Here is a 22,014-nt window from a genome sequence, read left to right as displayed (position 1 = left end):
GGTTGAGGAGGGAGTCGGAAAAGAAACTGAGGAGACTGAGAAGGAGGATGCAAGCAGGCAGGAAGGAGAGAGGCCGGAGGAGGAGACGGAAGGCGGAAAGAAAGCTGGAACGAGAGGAAACGACGAGGAGGAGGATGCGGGCAGGAGGAGAGGAGTGCTGGCACGTGAGGTGAGGACGGAGGCGACGGCAGAAAGGAGGAGAGACGGGGCGGAGAAGAAACCGCCAAATATGAAGGAGACGAGAGGGCCAGAGAAGGGGTCGATGGTCGAAAGAAAAGACGGAGAGGAGGAAGTAGGCCCGGGGAGAAGGAGAAGAGAGGACGACACAGGAGGGAAGGAGAAGGCAACAGGTGGAGCGAAGCCCACTGAAACTGCAGAGGAGACCACCACGCCACAGACGGTAGGATCTGAAACAGACATGGAGATAGAGGAGCAAATAAAACAACTGAGGAAAAGACAAACTAATCAGAAGCATATGAGGAATAATAAGAAAAGTAGAACCAAGGAAAAAATAAAATGAAAATAGCAATACTACTAATGTTAATATCAATAAATGCAAGGGGGCTAAAAAATAAAATCAAAAGACATCAGATCTATGGAGAGAGTAACTATGATATAATATGCATACAGGAAACACACTGGGATGAGAGATGTATGAAAGAGGTGGAGGATGAATGGAGAGGAGATGTGTATGCAAATAATGGGGAAGGGAATGCAAGGGGTGTAGCAATATTAACAAAAAAAGGAGTGATAGGGAATGTGAGAAGGTGTGAAGATGAGGGAGAGGGGAGGGCTATAGGGATCAAATTCGAATATATGAATGAGGAAATGAAGCTGGTGAATGTGTATGTGCCGAATGAGGAGAAAGAAAGAAAGGTGATGTTTGAAAGGATGGGAATGAAGTGTGATGACAACTGTATGATTGTGGGGGACTTTAATGTGTGGTGTGGGAAACTGGATGTATCAGCAAACATGCACTTTAAAAATGACACAACAAGGGAGGCATTAGAAAAAGTTCAAAGTATGAAAGGAATGAATGATGTATGGAGAGATAGGAATCCAGAGGGGAGGGAGTACTCAAGAATACAAATGGTAAAAGGGGAAATAAAACAATGTAGGATAGATTTATTATTAAGCACTAAAAGCATAGCAGACAGGATAAAAGGGTTAGAATACAAAACTACAACGTACAGTGACCATAAGATGTTAAAATTTACAATAGGGGGGGAAACAAAGAGGAGAGGAGGGGGAGTGTGGTGCATGAATGGTCAGTTGCTTAAAAATGAAAAATATAAAAAAGAAGTGAAAGAGTATATAAGGTGGGAGATGAGTGACAGTATGTATGAGGAAGATATAGGGAGGTGGTTGGAGAGGTTGAAAGAGGGGATAAGGGGCATGAGCAAGAAACAGTAAGAACAGGGGAAAGAATGAGAGAGAAAAAAAGTTAAAACAGGAGTTAGAGGAAGAGGAGGAGAAAGCTGGGGAAGGAGGTAAATATGACAGAGGGATGCATCAGGATGAAAGATGAACTAAAGGAGAAAGAGCAGGGAATGTGAAAAGTTGCAATAATTATAAGTAAGGCGAGGTATGCAATAGAGGGTGAAAAATGTACAGGGTATTTCTTAGGGCTAGAGAAGACAAGGCATGAGAAATTATTTTGAGCAAGTGGAGGGAAAAATAAAAATAACGGACCTTGTAGGTAGTGATGGCGAGATGAAGCTTCATGAAGCTTTGAAGCTTTCCATCCAATTGGCTCAAACTTGCGGTATCATCAATAAAAGATACCGCAAGTTTGTACAAGTTAGGAAATAAATTCCTTTTCTCCCTCCAATACTCAGCATATATTGCAAGCAAACGCACAATAAAGTCCCAAGACAAGTAGTGTGGGGGGGAATCCATTGCGTTTCGCGGCCCCTTTTATTTTGAATCGCACACCAAACCCGCGAACCCTTTCCTGAATCAGTGACGTGCTCGGCCGGCTCGCGAGGCTTCGAACGTCATCACATACGTCATCAACACAAGCCTCGATACGCGCTTCATAAAAATCATCCTCGATTACTCGACACACGCTTCGAAGCCTCGACACATCACTACTTGTAGGGATAGTGGAAAAGAGTTGAAGAACTTTAGAGAGAGTTATTTAAGAAAGAAGAGGTATATGTGGAGAGTAGCAGACAGGTGATAGACAAGATGGAAGATAGATAGAGCGATGAGGAGAGGTGTGCGAAGGAGAGATAAGTAATGGAGAGCCAATGACTGGATGTGGCTAATGAATTTAACTTTTAAATATCTCGTCCTCTCTGCCACATTATTTCCAGGCCACATCCTCCTCTTTATCAGAGATACTGCCGAGACTCCGCAGCCCTGGAGTTTATCTAATATCATACTGTCCTTGATGTAAAATGGCAGATTCATTAATGATACCCCCAGCTCATCATTAACTAGCTCTCTAGCATGCACCATTGTTTCTCCAATTTTAAACCCATCCATGAGCCTCTCATTCCCTTTCGGGTGACTCATGGTCTTTTCATATTTTCCCCCCAGTCCATGTGTCTACACGCCAGCAGCCCTCCCCACAGCTCCCTCACGCACCTCATCAGCTCCATCGCCATTGCTTCACCCTCCCCTTCCAGCTCTACCATTACGGTTAGCTCCCTCTCATTCCTCTCATTGTTTGTGCAGCTCTTGCTCTGCCTTTAACTCCGTGCCTCTCCCGCTATCACCTCCGTGGGTCACAGCGTTTCCACCCACCCGCTCCGTGCTTGCCTCCGCCATTGTCGCGAGGTACGCTTCCAAACAGGCTCAGACATCCCCGCACAGTGCGTCACTGCCGTAGGGACACACACACACTAGACAAGACAATCACAACGCTAACGTCCGGTTGGATTTACACATGAAAAGAGGAGAAATAGGTAGAAGTAGCTAGAGTAACAGATAAAAGCTGGGATGTGGTGGTAGATCTGGTGAAGGGGAGAGCCCAGTGTGCAGCCCTCTTAAATACTGGTCACCACAGGTGTGCCATATCACTGCTGATTACTAAGGTCTGACTCCGCCTACAGGAACCTGAAACACACACAAGCACAACACCACAGCAGCACAACTCCAGGGTTGTCACACAATATTATGATAACATTGCACCTTAATTTTTATTTTCTGCACATTTCCCCTGATTTATTTACATGTATAAATAGGTATTGTGGGTGGAGTCATTGGCATACAGACATACCACCCTGAACACGCCCCTAGAGGTCGTCACAGTGAGATGGCAAGAGCAGTGAAAGAAGCCAAACTTAAGTGTCTATTCCACAAGTAAAATAAGTTTCTACGTCAATAAAGTTTTTCGTTTGTTCGAAAAGTACAGTTTATTATTTTAAACAATCCCTTGACAGATCTTGCTGTTTGGGGGAAATTTCGATTTTTTTGTTTAACCTCGAAAGACTGACAGCACGGCAACAAACGAGAAGGAGCAGACAGACGTAAAAACAATCACGGACAGAGCAAGAGGAGGAGATGAAAGAAGTGAAGTGAAGGACGGACAACAAGAGAACAGACAGGAAAATGCCATTGAGAGGGCACACGGACCAAACACTTCCACCGCTGGTCAAACGAGGCACAGAGGGAAAATAGGTGGAGAGGAGCAACGAGGGGAGAGAACAGGAGGTCTCATTTAGAACCGTTGCGGAGGCTTAATCGTGCGTACGCCACTTCTCAAGCAAACGTTGCGTATTTTCAGGTAAACTCTGACCCATGCGTACAAACGTTTTGGAGACGGGAAAGTGGCAACACAGACGTGAGGTGTTGAACTGAAGTCAGATTATTGATCCACTTCATCATTTACAATAAAACCAACAGCTTAGTTTTGCTCGCGCGACATGTCTGTTCCACTCGAACCTTTTAATTTTAACATGACTTGCAGCAAATTACGTTTAGATTCCATTTAACCGTGGAGTTACGGAGCCGAGTCATTCATAGGTTTTAATAATATCTTCAAACACTGCGTGTATCATCAAATCACTGCAGTGAACGTGACTGTGCCATCAGGCTCACAGAGCGCACTGGAGATCACTTACAGGAAAATAAGAAACTTTCCAAATAATATCCCAGAGGAGGTGAGAATCCACAGATGTGATGGAATCGGTCCGATGCTCTAAATAAGTAAATACTACCGTGACAGTGGCAAGGGGTTCTGCGTGCATGCGAATGGAAGGATGAGGAAGAAGAGAGGGTTCAGGGATGTCTGATCAGCTGATATAGATTCTACTGATCTGTGATCTGTGATCTTTTTTTTTAAACTTCAGGCTCCGTTCTCTCTCTCGTCTTCACTCACACCTGTTCTCCGCAGTCCATGCTGTTTTCGTTCTGTTTTTTTTTGTCTTTCGTTCGGTTATTTCCACCCCTTGCTCCCTGGTTAGCAAGCTGACTCCCAGCTCTGCACTTTCCTCCAGCCATCCCCTTGTAAAGTTTCTCCTTAGATGTATGTTAGTTTCCTATGATCTGGTCTGGCTATGATTTGGCCTTAGTCATCAAAGCACACTGTCTGAAGGTTATTTGTTTGATCTGAATTAAACTGTACAATGTGCAAGGTTTTATTTATGTAAAAGTTAATTTAAGACAGAATTAGTGTATCAAACGTAAATATAACAAGTAAATATCAAGTTTTGCCAAGATATCTTATAATTATTTCAGAGGAACGTGACTCTGGATCAGTTCAACCAAGAGCTCCACTTGTTTGCTGAGCTTTCGACCACTTCTCAGAAACATCACCTGGAAAAACCCTCTGCTCCCTGTTAGTAAATTGAACATCGTAACTTTCACTCTGTAGGTGTTGCAGTGTCTGATGACAGTTCATTAATACTTTAGTTTAATGACAGCCACTGATTAAGTTGATGCAGCTACAGAGCTCATTTCTATGACTCAAACAAGTAGCTGCAATAAAGCAGGAGAAGCTGAGCTACTGGAAAACAAAGCTTCTGACAGAACATGGAGGAGAGTTCTTCTGGTAGTGGCCTTAACTCAGGTTCACATCATTTGGAGAGCAGCTCCATCTGTTGGCTGCCTGAGGTTACTACAGCACAGTATGGTTACATGATGTGAGGCCAGAATTGTCATTTTTCTAAGCAGCTGTCACTTTTATATTTAGCAAGGAAAGACACGAGGTAATACGATAAATATAACAGCTAAGGCAGACTCTTTAAAAAGTATGGTATATGAAGTAATGACGATATCGCTGAACATCATGTTACATGACGCATGTGTGTAGATAGGAGTAGGCTACTCCTTCACAGAGTTTAAAGCCATGTTTTATAATATTTGATGTTTTGATATTTACTAACTTCTTAATCTGAACATTGTAAGATGACATCTAATATTGCTCAATCTATCTAGACTCCCTGTAGTTAAGAAATCTGTCTCTACATATTTATGAATGATGAGGAAACAGCTCTTTGTGGAAAGACGTGTGTGGCTCTTAAAAGAGCCTTTTACCAGGATGGACATGTTTCACAGTGAGGACAGCTCACTTCTTCTTGCTGTCTTCTTCGCTTTGGGTTTGGCGACCTTCTTCGCGGGGGACTTCTTGGCAGCAGGCGTCTTTTTCACCACCTTCTTGGGGCTCTTCGCCACCTTCTTGGGAGTCTTCGCCACTTTCTTGGGGCTCTTTGCCACCTTCTTGGGGCTCTTGGTGGGCTTCTTGGCCGCTGCTGGTTTAGCCACCTTCTTCGGGGACTTTTTAGCGGCTGCTGGCTTCTTGGCTGGCGCTGACTTGGGCTTTTTAGCCACTGCGAGTTTCTTGGCGGCGGGCTTCTTCGCTTTAGGAGCGGCCTTCTTCACTGCCTCTTTCTTGGTCATCTTGAAGGAGCCGGTGGCCCCGGTTCCCTTGGTCTGGACCAGGGTCCCGCTGACCACCAGCTTCTTGATGGTGGTGTTGACGCGGGAATTGTTCTTCTCCACATCGTAGCCTCCGGCAGCCAGAGCCTTCTTGAGGGCGGACACTGCGCTCCTTTTACTCGGACACGGCCTTCACGATGAGCTCACTGACGCTTGGGCCGGCGGTCTTCGGTTTCACGACTTTCTTCTTGGCCGCTTTAACCTCGGCGGCGGCTGGTGCTGAAGCTGTAGCGACTTCTGCCATCGTTCTCTTTGCGTTTAGATCAACGACGAACTATCGGAGTGAGTTACCGGTATGGGGAGGCGGTACTTGAACACACCATGAGAACCGTGGAGACTCAATCGAGCCGTGGCTCCCGTGTGCAGTGTGAACTCACAGACACTTTTTTTCACGTGTTTTCTCTTCACTGACAAACGAGTAAAAACTCAGTGGGTGAGCGGTGCTGGAGGCTGACAGTGAGGAAGCAGGTAGCGGACTTTTATTGTCTTCATGTTGAAGTCATGAAGAGCTCTGATGCTCTCTGCATTTGGTCGGTGGAGCCTCCGAACACGTCCCGTTCACCGCGGTGAGCAGCGCTGCTCAGCGGCTTTTCCCACTAGTTTCTCTCCTAAAATGAGTTCAAAAGCACCACAGCTCCACCAAAACCAGTTTCCTAGCTGCTCCACATGTTTGTTCAGAGACACCGAGTGAAAACAAGCACCTGTTGAGGATCTCTTAGTAATAAAGTCAAGTAATTGTGCAGGCAGCAAACACACCGCTGATGGCCGAGGCTCCTGGTGAAGTTGAGCCAGACTTCCTATCAGAGCCGTGAACGTTTCATCCTAAGGATGCCGGAGAGTCATTATAGAAGTAGGGCTACATTTCATATCCATGTTGAATTTGTCAATATTCACCTCAAGCAAGGATTAAATTAATATTGGGGCACATTTATCTCATTTAACACCAAAAGCCAACAGGTAACATCATTTATTTTCCAGGAAATATTTTAGCTGTAAATTAATTGGAGAATTTCTCTACTTAGTAAATATAAACTTTTGCTCATCATAGTAACACTGGGATACATGTTTCTGTATATTATGATCATTATTATTTGTGTAATATAATCATTTAAACATGACAAACGTTTCTGAAAAACGATTTGACCCGTGTGTGAGAACTCTCTGTTAACCTGTCAATATGTTACCTACTGATCTAAAGATCAAGTCTTCTCAGACTTTTATATCCAATAACACATTCATATTACAATTTAAGGCGTTAGTGTCAACAAACACTGTGTTTATCCAGAATGTACACACGTGTGCATTATGTGAAAGTGTTTTTGTAAATTGCAGCGTGTAAACATGTAATTTTAACCATTCAAACAGACTTTATTTATGTATTTATTTATATAGAAACACTATAACACAAAGTACTTTCATTGCTAACAATGATGAAAAAAACACCCCCACCCTTCACTCATCCATATCCAAGCTCATGGCATATCAACAATAACAGTGTTGTTGTTAATCTCACAGTTTTTAAGTCATGAATCAAAGGTAAGAAAGCAAAGACAAAGTTGAGAGATGGTCCCTCGGCCCAGAAGTTTGTTGAGCTCCTTGTCGTTGTGGACAGACAGCTACAGGTGTCGGGGGTGAAAATACTTTGTTAAGGATGCTACCACAAAATCAAGACCATTTTATCCAAGGTCCATTTGTACAAATGAAACCAGTAAAACAGAATCCAGCAGAATGTCAGGTTGAAATCAACAACACTAAAAAGCATACATGAGGTGCTTTTAAAACTGGTCAGTATCCCATGATGCTTAATGAAAGATGAACAAAGTCACACTGTCAGCCCGGACCTAATAATAAATGGGCATGTTCATCACACTATCAAAAACAGTTCCAGACAAGCATCAAGTGCTCACACTGCTGGACACTGCACTAACACTTTTGGTGTTAGAGTTATGGAGGGTTTAATTGCTGGGGTCAAAATTACCTAAAGGATAAACAATGTCAATGTGAGGATAACAGGAGGGCTAAGTGAGAAATCGTGAGCTGAGTCTTTGTGTGACCACTGTCTTTCGTTCAAGGTTGCTCAATATTCACACATTGTCTAAGTACTTCCACGATCAGTCCTAATGCTATTCTTATTTTAAACCAATCCTTTTTCACAGGCACTATTCCTACTTGATGGAAACGTGCTACATTCCTACTGCTACACAAAACTGATAAAGTGTCAGACTTTAATATCCACCGTCCTACAACCAAACCTGCGGAGGCGCTAGCGCACCATGGAATTATTCATCAGCGGCCATGAGAATCCACAGAGGAAGAAGACGCCTGCCTCTGTCTTCTACCAGGTCCTCAGTCAGGCTATGATAAGCTGTGGTTCCGCGTAGCAGTGCATTGACTAGATCTCATTTTACTGAAGAAAGATGTCTGGACGAGGAAAGGGAGGAAAGGGGCTCGGTAAAGGAGGCGCAAAGCGTCACCTCAAAGTTCTCCGTGATAACATCCAGGGAATTACCAAGCCCGCCATCCGCCGCCTGGCTCGCCGTGGCGGAGTGAAGCGTATCTCAGGTCTGATCTACGAGGAGACCCGCGGCGTGTTGAAGGTTTTCCTGGAGAACGTGATCCGCGATGCTGTCACCTACACCGAGCACGCCAAGAGGAAGACCGTCACCGCCATGGACGTGGTGTATGCTCTGAAGAGACAGGGCCGCACTCTGTACGGCTTCGGCGGATAAACTGACTTTCCAACAGCTCAACAACACAACGGCTCTTTTAAGAGCCAAACACCGAGTCAATGAGAGCTCACATCCTCTGCTCAACAACAATAAGTCGTTCTTTGAGTAGATGTCTTACAATGTGAAGAATTCAAAGTTATTTCATATCAAAACATCAAATAACATAATTATTAATAGTTGTTTCCTCTTTAATTTCTAAACGTAGAATTGACCCCAACATCTGCTCCCCGAGCCCCGTACATGTTCGCTCACTGCTCTGTCAAAAGCAGAGATTAAATTTCCCTAACTGCATGAGTGGGCCTTTGTATGTCTGTGCATGTGTTTGGGACTAATACATAAATGCATCTTAATCTTAAAAATTATGTTCACGGCTGTGTATACGAGCTTCAATCCCTGGGGGACGTTGGTCTTTCCAAACAGTTGGAGTGTTTTACCAGGGACAACATTTTAAATAACTTGTGCTGTTGAAGTAGCAATATTAATGATTAGATTTATAGCAGGCCAGGTCTTACCTTGCATACTTTCCAATGTGTATTCTTTGCAGAACTAATAATGTAACAAATATTTTACTGTAAACTCATCTTCATGTAGTATTATGAAATACAAATATCTTTTTGCTGTTCAGTTAATGTTGTAAAACTAGAATGGATAGATGTTTAAATCTGTTAAAAGCTTTCCTGTATTGTACTTTGGTTACTTTACAGAAAGTAATTAATTTATTATACTTCAATGGCAGTGATATTAACTTTGAACTCTGAAGTCAATTCTTTAGTGTATTATATGTATTAACGGTCTATAACGAGAAGGGCAACAAAGGACGTTTGTCTATAGTACAGTGAAGTGGCTCTTAAAAGAGCCGTTGTTATGGTCAGTGGAGCAGCAGCAGTTTACAGGCCAATGTATGCTACTCCGAGTCCGTTGCGGACTGACGGACGGACGGAGCGGACGGACCCTTTTTGATTTATAGTTCTACGAGCCTTTTTGTTGTGAAAACAATTCACCGCCAGAACAGTAGATGGCGCAACTGAAGTCGAGCTTAGAGAAGCCTACCTCATGAGGTATATAGAAGAAGTCCACGCTGGTTTATTTACGTCCTCCCGGCTCCTCACACACAGTGAACGATGGCAGCTAACAGAAAAAGGATGTTGATGACGCGACAGTTTTTGCTGAATAAAGTGACACCCAGCGAGTCATAATGCTTATGTTATCGTGTCTTAACGCAGCGGTTCCCCGGTCTTGTTTCCAAACTGCGTTGCTAATTCAACAGCTGCAACAGCTTGAAGCTACACGGAGGCAGCTAGCTTCCCCCCAGCTTCCACACACAGTCAGCAGGGACACCCGATACTAACTACTACCGTTAGTTAGTATCGATCTAAAGTGTTTGCTTCTAACCTGACGGTGTTTGAGAAACAGTGTCATGAGCCGTGGGATTAAAGTCAGCGGGTTTTTGCGCTGTTCCCACCGCAGTTAGCATGGTGGTTAGCCCGCTAGCCACGTTATGAAAGTTCGTTATAACAGTATGTGACCGTACACACATGCCGTAAGTGCTCTAACCAGCCACCGTCAGCCGGACAACGCCGCTGGCTTAACACACTTGTCACATTAATCATAGAGTCGTAGTTGTGATTTTGGTTTATTGTGATGTAGGGAATGGAACAGGAAGTTTCCATTCCGAAATGCTGGCGTTAGCGGACCAATCACAGCCAAGGGCTATCCGTGGGCTCTCCGCCATTTCGACGTGTAGTTAGAAAAAGGAGAGCTGCACGAAAAGCTCTCCGAGGAGCCGCGGAGAGGCACGGAGAGGGCGTTCCACGTTGGAGAAGGCGGTCCTATCTGTCCGTGTCCGTCAAAACGGAGAAGCATACATTGGCCTTAAGCCCTCTCTCCGCGGATGCGGCGGACCAGCTCGATGTCCTTGGGCATGATGGTAACCCTCTTGGCGTGGATGGGGCACAGGTTGGTGTCCTCAAACAGGCCGACCAGGTAGGCCTCGCTGGCCTCCTGCAGAGCCATGACAGCGGAGCTCTGGAAGCGCAGGTCGGTCTTAAAGTCCTGAGCGATTTCTCTCACCAGGCGCTGGAAGGGGTACATAATGTCTGATGACCTCCACCCGCGCTGCGAGTCCTGCCTCGGCCCGGAACACGCCGGTCGGGCGCTCACCCCCGGAGCTAACTGTACGTTCTGCAAACTCCTCGAGGAGCCAGAGAGACTCAAGACGGGCTGAGGCTTACGCCGAGATGGACGGCGAAGGGTTCGCCTCGCAGCGTGTTTTTGGATTGGATGAAGCCATCGACGCAGACTCCGGTCCCGGAGCTGAAGAGCATTATCCTCCTGTAGGTTCCCCCCTCGGGACCGAGGGGTCGGACCACACAGACACTCCGGTGTCCGCTCAGCCTTCGGGCATTGGTGCCCTCGTGCAGCTGATGCCAGCAATGATTGAGAAGGCGGCGACTTCCAGGCAGCTGTCGGTGCCATTTCCGCAGGTCTCGGCTACGCCAGATAACCTCATCGGGGTTGTCGCACCGGCACGTCGGCCCCGGCAGGACGCGTGCTGGCCCTGTTTCCCGGGGATCCAGGATTACATGGCCCGATCAGCGGAGGAGCCTGGCAAATTGAAGTCCCCGGTCCTCTCTTACGCTCCCTTCACAAGAGTGGCAGGGATTTCCCAGGATGGTTTCCCACCTGTGGCCCCTTTAGAGCCGAGCTTGGCCGCTGTTTTCGGCGTGAAGGTGAATCCGCTCGGGGGTCGGCGCCCTGTACCGCCTTCCCCTATGGGCCAGACGATGACGAGACTGGCGGACCGCTCACACCAGTGCGCCGTCCAGACAGTGGCAGCGATGTAGTGTTACTGTCCCACTGGTTACACTCCATGTCTCTGGAGCCACACCTTCTGGCCGATAGAGCGGAAGATCTGTCCGAGGCCACCCGCATGCTCCAGACCTTGGGTGCGTCCATCGCGGTGGCGGGTTCCCGCATCTCATCATGGCAGACGCTTTTGCATCGAGGTGTCCGGCTGGAGCGCTCCAACCTCCCGGAGGGGCTGAGGAAGGACCTCCTGGAGGCTCCGATTAGTCCGGACGGACTCTTCGGGCCTCGGCTGCAGACGGCGCTCGAAGAGATGCAGAAAACAGCAGATGAGGCCGACAGGTTCCGGAGACACCTGTCTCGAGTCTCGAGTCCACAGGATCCCCGGCGGGACCACCGGGCTCCTTCTTACCAGCGGTCAAGGCGCCCCGCCACAGCCGTGGCGGCAGCGTCTCGCCCCCCTGCTTCGGCTGTTCAGCCCCCACCTCCTCCTCCTCGGGCGGGCCCGCCAGCTGAACGACAGAATCCCTCGGTGGAAGAATCGGCGCCCGGCCTGTACCTGGTCCAACCCACCGGAGGAACCCCCCAGGAAACAGGGGAAGAGATTCTGACATTCGGGGGGGAATATGTGTGATAAGTTCAAGGGGAGTTTTGTAATAAAACAAAAACTTTTCCCCAGAAGAGCAAATCCTTTAAACAGTCTGCCCCTGAGTCCGCTGGCTCTGCTGCCACTGTTTCACACACATTCCCCACACTGTGTGAGCTGTCCGTTGATCCACGGCACAGACTCACGACACTAAGCCGATACATCTCCTCTGTCTCAAAGACAGGGTGTTCCCCCTCACATGTTTCTGCTAACAGTAAGTGTAACCATGAGCCATCGAGCGCCGTCTTAACGCCTCGTATGGACGACACACACACTGTATCTGCACTCAGCGTCTCCTTTCCTCCTCTCTCCGGGAGCGAAGGTTTGATCGCACATAAGAGATGCGTTCAGGAGCCTTGTAAAATAAAAGGAGCGGCCGTTTGACAGCGGAGCGTCATCTCCTTGTCAGCGTCTGACCACAAGTGTGGTTGAGAACCTGTGTGCCCCGGGGGCTTCTGCTCAGCCCTTTCGCTGCGAGCCCCCCATGGGTTGTTCCGGAGAGTCCTCCGATGCGAACAACGGCGGTCAGGGCTCTGGCTTGGCTCGTCACCATGACAGCCACAGAGCACCAAGCAAGTGCACGCCCCCTCTCAGAGCATTACTCAGAGTGGCAGCGCGTGTGTTTGATGGACAAATGGATGGACAGGATTATCAGCCGAGGTTACACTCTGCTGTTTGCTTCCCCTCCCCCGCGGTTCAACGGGATAGTGGAAACAATCCTGTCATCTCAGGAACATTGTCTCGCTCTTCAGTCAGAGCTACAGGAACTTTTGGGGAAAAATGCAATTTCCAAAGTTCCCGAGGGAGAGGAGACACAGGGTTTTTACTCCCGTTATTTCCTGGTTCCAAAGAAGACGGGAGGAGTGAGACCGATCCTCGACCTGTCTCTGTTCAACAAGTCGGAGAGGCGGTTTCACATGCTCACGATCAGACAGGTGTTGGAGTGTGTTCACCAGGGAGACTGGTTCACCTCCATAGATCTGAAGGACGCATATTTCCACGTGTCGATCGTGTCGAAGCACAGGAGATATCTGCGCTTCTCATTCCAGGGGATACAGTATCAGTACAACCGCCTGCCATTCGGTTACTCTCTGGCTCCACGCACTTTCTCCAAGTGTGTGGAAACTGCGCTGGAGCCGTTGCGCAGTACAGGGATGAGAGTGCTATTCTACCTGGACGACCTGCTATTATTAGCTCGCTCCAGGGAAGAAGCTGTTTTAAAGACAAAAACACTGGTGTGTCATCTGTCGAGTCTGGGCTTCACAATCAACTGGAAGAAAAGCTCCGCTCTCCCCGCCCAGTTCGTGACGTATCTGAGGGTGGAGTTAGACTCCGTCAGCATTAGAGCGCGGCTCTCACAGCAGAGAACAGAGGCTTTGACAGCTCTTCTCCGTCGCGTCACGCCCCCCAATGTTGTGACAGCTCTCTCTGTCATGCGCCTGCTGGGCATGATGTCAGCAGGTCACGTGGTAGTGCCCCTGGGTCTGTTACACATGAGACGTCTGCAGAAATGGTTCATTCGTCTGCACGTCGATCCTGTGCGTCAGCGAAAACGCATGGTTGCCGTTCCTCCCTCAGTGAACGCAGATCTTCTTCACTGGAAGAATTCCCGCACACTGTCAGCGGGAGTGCCGCTGGGCAGAGCTGCATCACACATTTCAGTGTTCACAGACGCATCTCTCTCGGGATGGGGGGGAACGTGTCTGTCACAAGTGGTGGGAGGACATTGGCCAGCTCACATGTCTCTCCACATAAACGCGCTGGAGCTCCTCACGGTGTGGGAAGTACTCCAGCATTTTGCGTCACTGCTGCGGGATCAACACAATCATGATCCGCACAGACAACAAGGCGACATCAGCCTACATAAATCGCCAAGGAGGAGTGCGCTCCGCGCAGCTGCTGAACATAGCGAGGCGGCTGCTGCTGTGGACACACACACTTTCTCTCAGTCAGAGCAGTGTATATTCCCGGTGTTTTGAACACGGGAGCGGACATCATGATGAGGGGAGGTCCTCGACACGGGGATTGGAGCCTTCATCCCGAACTGGTGATTCAGATTTGGAACAGGTTCGGCAAAGCAGAGGTGGATCTGTTCGCCTCTCGCGGAAACGCACAGTGCGCTCTGTGGTTTTCTCTGAGCGTGCGGGACAATCCTCCGCTGGGAGTGGACGCTTCTTTACGCTTTTCCACCGGGTCCATTGATTCCACGGTTCTTGGATCGAGTACTGGAGGAACGGCTGTCAGCCATCCTCGTAGCTCCGGAGCGCACGGGCGCGTCATGGTTTCCATTTCTGCAACGGCTGATCTCAGGGTTGCCATGGGAACTTCCGTGGCGCGGAGACACTCTCTCTCAAGCAGGAGGAGCGATCAGGAATTACCCGTAGATAGGTCAGCGTCTGTGGGCCTGGCCGCTGAACGGGAACATTTAGAGAGGCAGGGTCTCTCTCAAGATGTTGTGCGCACTATCCAGGGCGCCAGGGCCGTCTCTACCAGAGCTTCATACACATCCAAATGGAGCGCTTTTCAGCGTTGGTGTGTAGACAGGAGTCTGGATCCCACGGTGTGTCCCCTGCCTCAGGTATTGTCATTCCTCCAGCTTTTGATGGATAGGAATTTGGCTTTCAGCACGGTGAAGACATACGCTGCTGCTATTTCTTCCTGTCATGAGGGGTTCGGTGGCAGAACAGTGTTCAGTCATCCTCTGACAAAGCGTTTCCTGAGGGGTGTAAGAAGAAACAGGCCAGTGCCACGTTCTTTGGCCCCTCAGTGGGATTTAGCATTGGTTTTACGTGCTTTGGTGAAAGCTCCTTTTGAACCATTAGAGCAAATTTCATTTAAATTGTTGTCAGTCAAAACAGCTTTGTTGTTGGCTTTGACATCTGCAAAGAGGGTTAGTGATTTGTCTGCTCTCTCTGTGGCTCCTTCATGTCTTCGGATCCAAGGAGATGGCAGCTCGGCTATTTTACCCCCTAATCCTGCTTTTACTCCTAAAAGCATCACAAGCTCTTTCCGATCCAGGGTGATCACTTTGGAGGGTTTTTTCCCACCCCCTCACAATTCAGAGGAAGAGGTAACTTCCCATCTTCTCTGTCCTGTGCGCGCGCTGGCCTGTTAAGTGGCGCGCACGGCCCCGGTGCGACGTTCTCAGCGTCTGTTTGTGCATTACAGGGAGCATTCTCAAGGGCTCCCTCTGTCGGCACAGCGCCTGTCTCATTGGCTTTGTGAGGCCGTTTCACAGGCTTACCTCTCATCAGGCATGGACCACCACAGAGCATCAGAGCTGATTCCACCAGAGGAATTTCTTCCTCGGCGGCTTTGCATGGAGGAATGACGGTAGAGGATATCTGCACTGCAGCTTCCTGGTCTTCTGCCTGTTCCTTCATCCGCTTTTATCTGCGAGATGTTTCCCGTTTCTCCATGACTCACTCTGTACTAAGTGTTTTGTCAGAGTGATGGTTATTGGATGCCTCTGTATGACGTTCTCCCTTCCATCTTTGGAGATGGGGAGAGACGTTTGGTTTCTACTCTGTATTTGTTGGACTGTTTACAGTGCGTAACTTTCGTCTGCCACGTCTTACAGCAGTAGTCTTTTCCTGACCATTCCATATTGGAATATTTTACATTATTCCATCACGACGTCTGGAATGGTTGATGGTTATTAGGTGTGGCCAGATGCGGGTGCCCTCCCTGCCACTGGGGGCGCTGTGCCTGCATGCGCCCTCCCCGTCAAGGGTGGCGCTGTCGGCCTCTATTTAAGGCAGCAGCCCACTCGTACTCGCGTCTCCCTGGCGTGTTGTTTCGTTCCGGGACCTTGGTCGGCACACTTGACTTGTCACATTGCCGGACTGGCATTCAGCGTGGAGTCGCTCCACCAAGGAAGACGAGTGCGATGGCGCGCGCCAGCGGGGTGAGTTACGTTGTCTGCCACCCTTGCTTCTATCATGCCATAGCTGACACTGATTCCACCTTACAGCTAATGCTACAGGACTAAGCGGCGGCTAACAAATCCCCCTCCCTCTGGGTTACGGAGACACTGCCTTGGCCTGACACGGTTGTTGAGGTCCTGCCCCCTCATCGGCGCCCTGCAGCCCCGTGTACACAGAACTGGAACCTGCTGTTCTGGCACCCCTGGAATTCATTCATCTACTGAAACTCTGGTTTATTATTGTTGATTTTAATATCACAGAAACTATTACATGAATTGACCAGCTCCGTGTCCATGTGAACCAACACCCTTGATCTATACTCCACGCTACGCCTTCACGGCACGTGGAGGGGACACGTGCAGGGGGACTTCCATATTTTATAGTTACATTTAACTTAGTTTTATTGTATTTGTATGTGTTATTTTGTTTGTTTGTTCAAAAGTGTTTTAACCCTTGACTTGTTTTAATAATATTTTTGTTGTGGTCAGGTGCTGTGGCCCGGAGGCGGCGACCCAATTCCTGGTGGAGGGAGTTTTCTTCACAACCCTTTTTGTTTGGTGTGCTGTGTCACGGGTGGTTTGTTTTATTAGTCCCTTCCCCTTTTTGTTTGGTTCTCGTCGCCGTGGTAAGTCACAGCCCTGTCCAGTTAGTTACTTATTTTTAACTCAAGTGTTGGGTTTGTTTTGTGTTTCGACGATGTGAATTTGTGTTTATTAAAGTTGATTTATTATTGATTTAAACACGTCTCTTGCCCCAAGTGATTCCAACGAACCTGTGCTGTTGCACATATTATCAATAGTTTATTCCTGAGGTAAAACTCCTCAGGTGGCGTTGTGGGCAACCTTTCATTTACCGCTTTGCTACATTCTGGCGTTGCTGGCAGGATCTCACATCTAAAGGGGCAGAGACGTGTTTTACTTTAAGGTCTGTAAATGTTAAGGTCTGTAAATGTGTTCAAACTATGAGAGGCGTCCTCTCATAATTTGAGTGTTGTGTATTCAGTGTTAAAGCCAGAACAGCAGTGTTTTAGTCTGAGTTCATTCCACAAGCCATTTTGTCAGGCCTCGGTGCAGCTTTACTTCATCATGGAGGAGGAGATGCAACAACTTAGGGAGACCGTGTCACAGCTTAAGGCAGACAACGAACTACTTCGCCAGGCGCGTGCTGCATCTCCGTTGGACCCCGGTGAGGCTGTTTTCTTTCCCTCTGCTGCAGCAAGTCAGGCACCGACTCCAAACATAGCCGCCGCTGTCACAGAGCGACTGGTTGTGGTTCCTAGAGACCGTAAGTGTCCCATGTTCAATGGCAGGGCAGGCCTAGGAATAACTGAGTGGATAGAGGAGATACAGGCATGTGTGCGTGCTCGCCATCTTCTTGCTGCTGACCAGGCCCTTTTTATGGTTGATCATTTAGAGGGAGAGGCAAAGGAGGAAATTAAGTTTCGCCCTAGTGCAGAGCGGCGAGACCCAGTACAGGTTCTTGCTTTATTAAAGGAGCTATATGGCTGTGCTCAGTCGTACGTCACATTACAACAGGCTTTCTTTTCTCGACGCCAACTCGAAGGAGAGACGTTGCAGGAGTTTTCCTTAGCTCTCATGGCCTTAATGGCACGGGTTAAGCAGTGTGCACCTGATGGGATGCCTAATTCTGATGTCCTCCTCAGGGATCAGTTTGTGGAGCATGTTCTCGATAGCTCCCTTCGCCGGGAACTCAAGCAACTAGTTAGACGCCAGCCTACTGGCACCTTGTTGGAGCTTCGTGGTGAGGCAATTAGGTGGGAGAGGGAAGGTCTTCCAGGGGGGGATAGGGGTCGTAGCTCCTCCTTTCCATCAGCTTATGGTCTTCAATATGGAGTGCAGGGTCGCTTTCAAACCGCCCCTCCTGTTACTTCACCGGGGCCAGGGTTGAGTGAGTTGATGGACCTTATGAAGCATCAACAGGAGCAGCGTAACCAGCTCACCCAGACCGTAGCCTCTCTACAGGCCCCCCGCTCCCAAGGTCAGACTTTTAATAGTGGTCCTTTAATCTGTAGAAGGTACAGAAAATGTCCAGCAGCCTGGACATTTTGCTCGGGATTGTGAGGGTGAGCGGGCTCCATTTCGACGCCTTGCTAATTCAGCAGCTGGGTCGAACCCACGCCCCACCGCACCGTCCCATTTCACTAGGCGATCGGAAAACTGAAACCCACTGAGCTGCGGAGTCACAGCACAGTTGGGGAGCCCACAGACTCACAGGAAAGTGTAGGTGCTGAATTAATTTCTGCATGTCCAAACATTAATGTATTGATTGGAGGAGTCACTGCTTTATGCCTGGTGGACACTGGTTCCATGGTGTCCACCGTTACTGAAAGCTTCTTTCTGGAGCAGTTTGCACCTTGGGGCCACGAGCGCCTTCATTCTTCAGTCACTGGCTACAGCTCCGAGCAGCGAACGGTTTAGCAATTCCATATATAGGCTATCTGGAGCTTGATGTGAAACTATGTGGCAAGGTGATGCCCCGTTGTGGGATTCTTGTTGTCAAAAACCCCTCTGGTTTTGCGTCTTCTGTCCCTGGTATTTTGGGAATGAACGTGATACGCAAATGCTATCGAGAGCTTTTCGGTGCATTTGGGCATTTGGGTGCATTTGGGCCTTCTCTTTTTGATTCACTTTCAGTGTCACAGGCACCTGGTCCCGTTATTGCGGCCTTGCAGCAGTGTCATCAGTCTGCCGCCCAGACCCCAGGGGGCCACACTGGCATTGTGAGAGTCCGAGGCAAACAAGCGGTGCGTATACCTGGAGGAGTGATGAAACTAGTTGCTGGTACCTGTCCAGAACAGTTCACTAGACAAAGCGCTCTGTTTGAGCAACCTGAGTCAGGTTTACCAGCCGGGTTGCTAGTGTCACCCTGCCTTATTCAGGTTGTCCGGGGTACAGTGTATGTCCCAGTTGTCAACGTTGGGACAAATGAAGCTAGCGTAAGTTCAGTCAGGTAGACTTAACCTGCAGACGATCAGCTGATCAGGGGCGTTCCTATACATAGGAACGCCCAATGGAGGTCTTAACCTGCCTAGTGATCAGCTGATTGGGGGGCGTGCATTATCATCCAATCAGGTCGGGCGCGGGCTCTGTCAGCCAGTCATTTAGCAGCTGTCAAACTTTAAAAGTCCCTTTCCTCTCTCTCTCAGCCTGCCATCTCAGCGTCTCACGAAACCCCTCCTCCACCCCATTCTCCTCCCGGCTCGAGGACATTCACCTCATCCGGACCCCGACCTCAACGGATCGCGGATTACGCCAATGAATCAAGGATCATAGCAGCGCCCAATCATGGTGGCAGCTGATCGCGGACAAAGAATTTTCAAAACTGCCTATCAAGATACGATTACTAGTGGCATTCATTGCACTTCTGTCCATCCTGGAAGAGGGATCCCTTGCATGCGTCTCTTCCTGAGGTTTCTACTTTTTTCCTGTCAAGGTTTTTGTAGTTTTTCCTTACCCTTGTGAGGGTTTAGGGCAGAGGATGCCACACTAGCGAGTTCAATAGGACTACGAGCATTAGATTTGCCTTCCAAACTTACATTAGACGATAAACCACCACCAGTGTCTAGACCCCGGGGGGTATTCCTGTTCGATGCTCTGCTACACCCCCTTCTAAATCCTGATGACATCTCACAGGGGTCTAAAATGCCAAAGACTGTTTAACATTCTCATTTCTGTGCGTGTAAAAAGAGAATGAATAAAATCTGTTAATTGGAAATCAAGTCTCTCCTGATTGAACTGAAATTCTCCTTTACCCACGGACTAGTTTGGGCGTTTTAAACGCTGCCCAGGTTGTCAGCCTGCCTCCAGGAGTAACTGAGGAGAGGTCAACGTTAGTAACTGTCTCTTCCCATACAGTTGCCCACGCAGTGTCAGATAGGTTAGCCTCAATAGATCTGTCTGAATTGTCTGAGCATGAGCAAGCCAATGTAAACTCCCTAATAGGAAAATATCAATCTGTCTTTTCAACCCATGAAGGTGATTTGGGCTGCACCAACCTTCTCTCCCATGACATACCTCTGCTCGATGAGGTTCCTGTTCGTCAGAGGTATCGGCGTATCCCTCCCTCAGAATACGAAGAAGTGAAGGCTCACGTTAACCAACTGTTGGAGTCCCGGGTCATTAGGGAGAGCTGTAGTCCATATGCATCACCCATAGTATTAGCCCGGAAAAAGGATGGGAACCTGCGCTTATGCGTGGACTATCGCCTCCTTAACAGTAAGACCAGAAAAGATGCATTCCCTCTGCCTCCTATCGAGGAGAGCTTGGATGCACTATCTGGGGCTGGCTGGTTTTCCACCATCGATCTGGCCAGCGGTTATAATCAGGTCCCTATGACGGAACAAGACCGGCCCAAAACTGCATTTTGTACACCATTTGGCCTTTTCGAGTTTAATCGCATGCCTTTTGGTTTGTGTAACGCCCCAAGCACTTTCCAGCGTCTGATGCAGAGAATGTTTGGTAAAGAGCAAGGTCAGTCCTTGTTACTGTATCTGGATGACATTATTGTCTTCTCATCCTCTGTGGAACAACATTTGCAGAGGCTGGAAATAGTGCTTGATCGGCTCCAAAAGGAAGGTCTTAAAGCGAAACTCGAAAAGTGTGCATTCTTTCGACGGGAGGTCGGTTACTCGGCCGGGCACCACTCAAATGTCCACCATCTTCCTTACCCTGTTGACCTACAACCCCAGGAAAACAATATACCCCTAGGCCCGATGTCCAATGCCCAGTTGGCCATTTTTAGGCCTTGGTGTTAATTAGATTTTTCTGGCCATCGTCGGGCCGACGACGCAAAAAGGAGGGGATAAATGTGGCCAGATGCGGGTGCCCTCCCTGCCACTGGGGGCGCTGTGCCTGCATGCGCCCTCCCCGTCAAGGGTGGCGCTGTCGGCCTCTATTTAAGGCAGCAGCCCACTCGTACTCGCGTCTCCCTGGCGTGTTGTTTCGTTCCGGGACCTTGGTCGGCACACTTGACTTGTCACATTGCCGGACTGGCATTCAGCGTGGAGTCGCTCCACCAGGGAAGACGAGTGCGATGGCGCGCGCCAGCAGGGTGAGTTACGTTGTCTGCCACCCTTGCTTCTATCATGCCATAGCTGACACTGATTCCACCTTACAGCTAATGCTACAGGACTAAGCGGCGGCTAACAAATCCCCCTCCCTCCGGGTTACGGAGACACTGCCTTGGCCTGACACGGTTGTTGAGGTCCTGCCCCCTCATCGGCGCCCTGCAGCCCCGTGTACACAGAACTGGAACCTGCTGTTCTGGCACCCCTGGAATTCATTCATCTACTGAAACTCTGGTTTATTATTGTTGATTTTAATATCACAGAAACTATTACATGAATTGACCAGCTCCGTGTCCATGTGAACCAACACCCTTGATCTATACTCCACGCTACGCCTTCACGGCACGTGGAGGGGACACGTGCAGGGGGACTTCCATATTTTATAGTTACATTTAACTTAGTTTTATTGTATTTGTATGTGTTATTTTGTTTGTTTGTTCAAAAGTGTTTTAACCCTTGACTTGTTTTAATAATATTTTTGTTGTGGTCAGGTGCTGTGGCCCGGAGGCGGCGACCCAATTCCTGGTGGAGGGAGTTTTCTTCACAACCCTTTTTGTTTGGTGTGCTGTGTCACGGGTGGTTTGTTTTATTAGTCCCTTCCCCTTTTTGTTTGGTTCTCGTCGCCGTGGTAAGTCACAGCCCTGTCCAGTTAGTTACTTATTTTTAACTCAAGTGTTGGGTTTGTTTTGTGTTTCGACGATGTGAATTTGTGTTTATTAAAGTTGATTTATTATTGATTTAAACACGTCTCTTGCCCCAAGTGATTCCAACGAACCTGTGCTGTTGCACATATTATCAATAGTTTATTCCTGAGGTAAAACTCCTCAGGTGGCGTTGTGGGCAACCTTTCATTTACCGCTTTGCTATATTCTGGCGTTGCTGGCAGGATCTCACATCTAAAGGGGCAGAGACGTGTTTTACTTTAAGGTCTGTAAA

The 22,014-nt window shown here is 48.5% G+C and overlaps 2 protein-coding genes across 4 annotated transcripts in view; both read left to right on the top strand.

The window, feature by feature from the left end:
* Positions 1-21,843, top strand: part of LOC133933448 (uncharacterized) — a 22,905-nt gene extending 1,062 nt beyond the window's left edge. Inside the window, exons 1-3 of one of the 2 annotated variants that reach the window (XM_062380563.1) lie at positions 1-400; positions 16,481-16,617; positions 21,570-21,843. The exon at positions 1-400 is cut by the window's left edge and continues 1,062 nt beyond it. In XM_062380563.1, the coding sequence (XP_062236547.1) occupies positions 1-400; positions 16,481-16,582 (502 nt within the window). In that variant the 3' untranslated portion in view covers positions 16,583-16,617; positions 21,570-21,843. Of the gene's footprint in view, positions 401-16,480; positions 18,364-21,569 lie in introns of those variants that run through there. The other variant, XM_062380562.1, reaches the window with a different exon arrangement.
* Positions 7,001-8,615, top strand: LOC133933560 (histone H4-like). 2 transcript variants are annotated; one of them, XM_062380694.1, is made up of 2 exons: positions 7,001-7,009; positions 8,304-8,615. In XM_062380694.1, exons 1-2 carry the CDS (start codon positions 7,001-7,003, stop codon positions 8,613-8,615), a joined length of 321 nt encoding a protein of 106 aa, XP_062236678.1. The 2 variants fall into 2 exon arrangements, with proteins under 2 accessions (XP_062236678.1, XP_062236677.1); XM_062380693.1 differs by lacking the exon at positions 7,001-7,009 and having other exon boundaries at positions 7,918-8,615.
* Positions 21,844-22,014: the final 171 nt, after the last annotated feature.

Source organism: Platichthys flesus, chromosome 22 (assembly GCF_949316205.1).
Source record: "Platichthys flesus chromosome 22, fPlaFle2.1, whole genome shotgun sequence".
Lineage (NCBI taxonomy): Eukaryota > Metazoa > Chordata > Actinopteri > Pleuronectiformes > Pleuronectidae > Platichthys > Platichthys flesus.
Note: the sequence above shows the minus strand (reverse complement) of the source record. Positions and strands in the feature narration are given on the sequence as shown.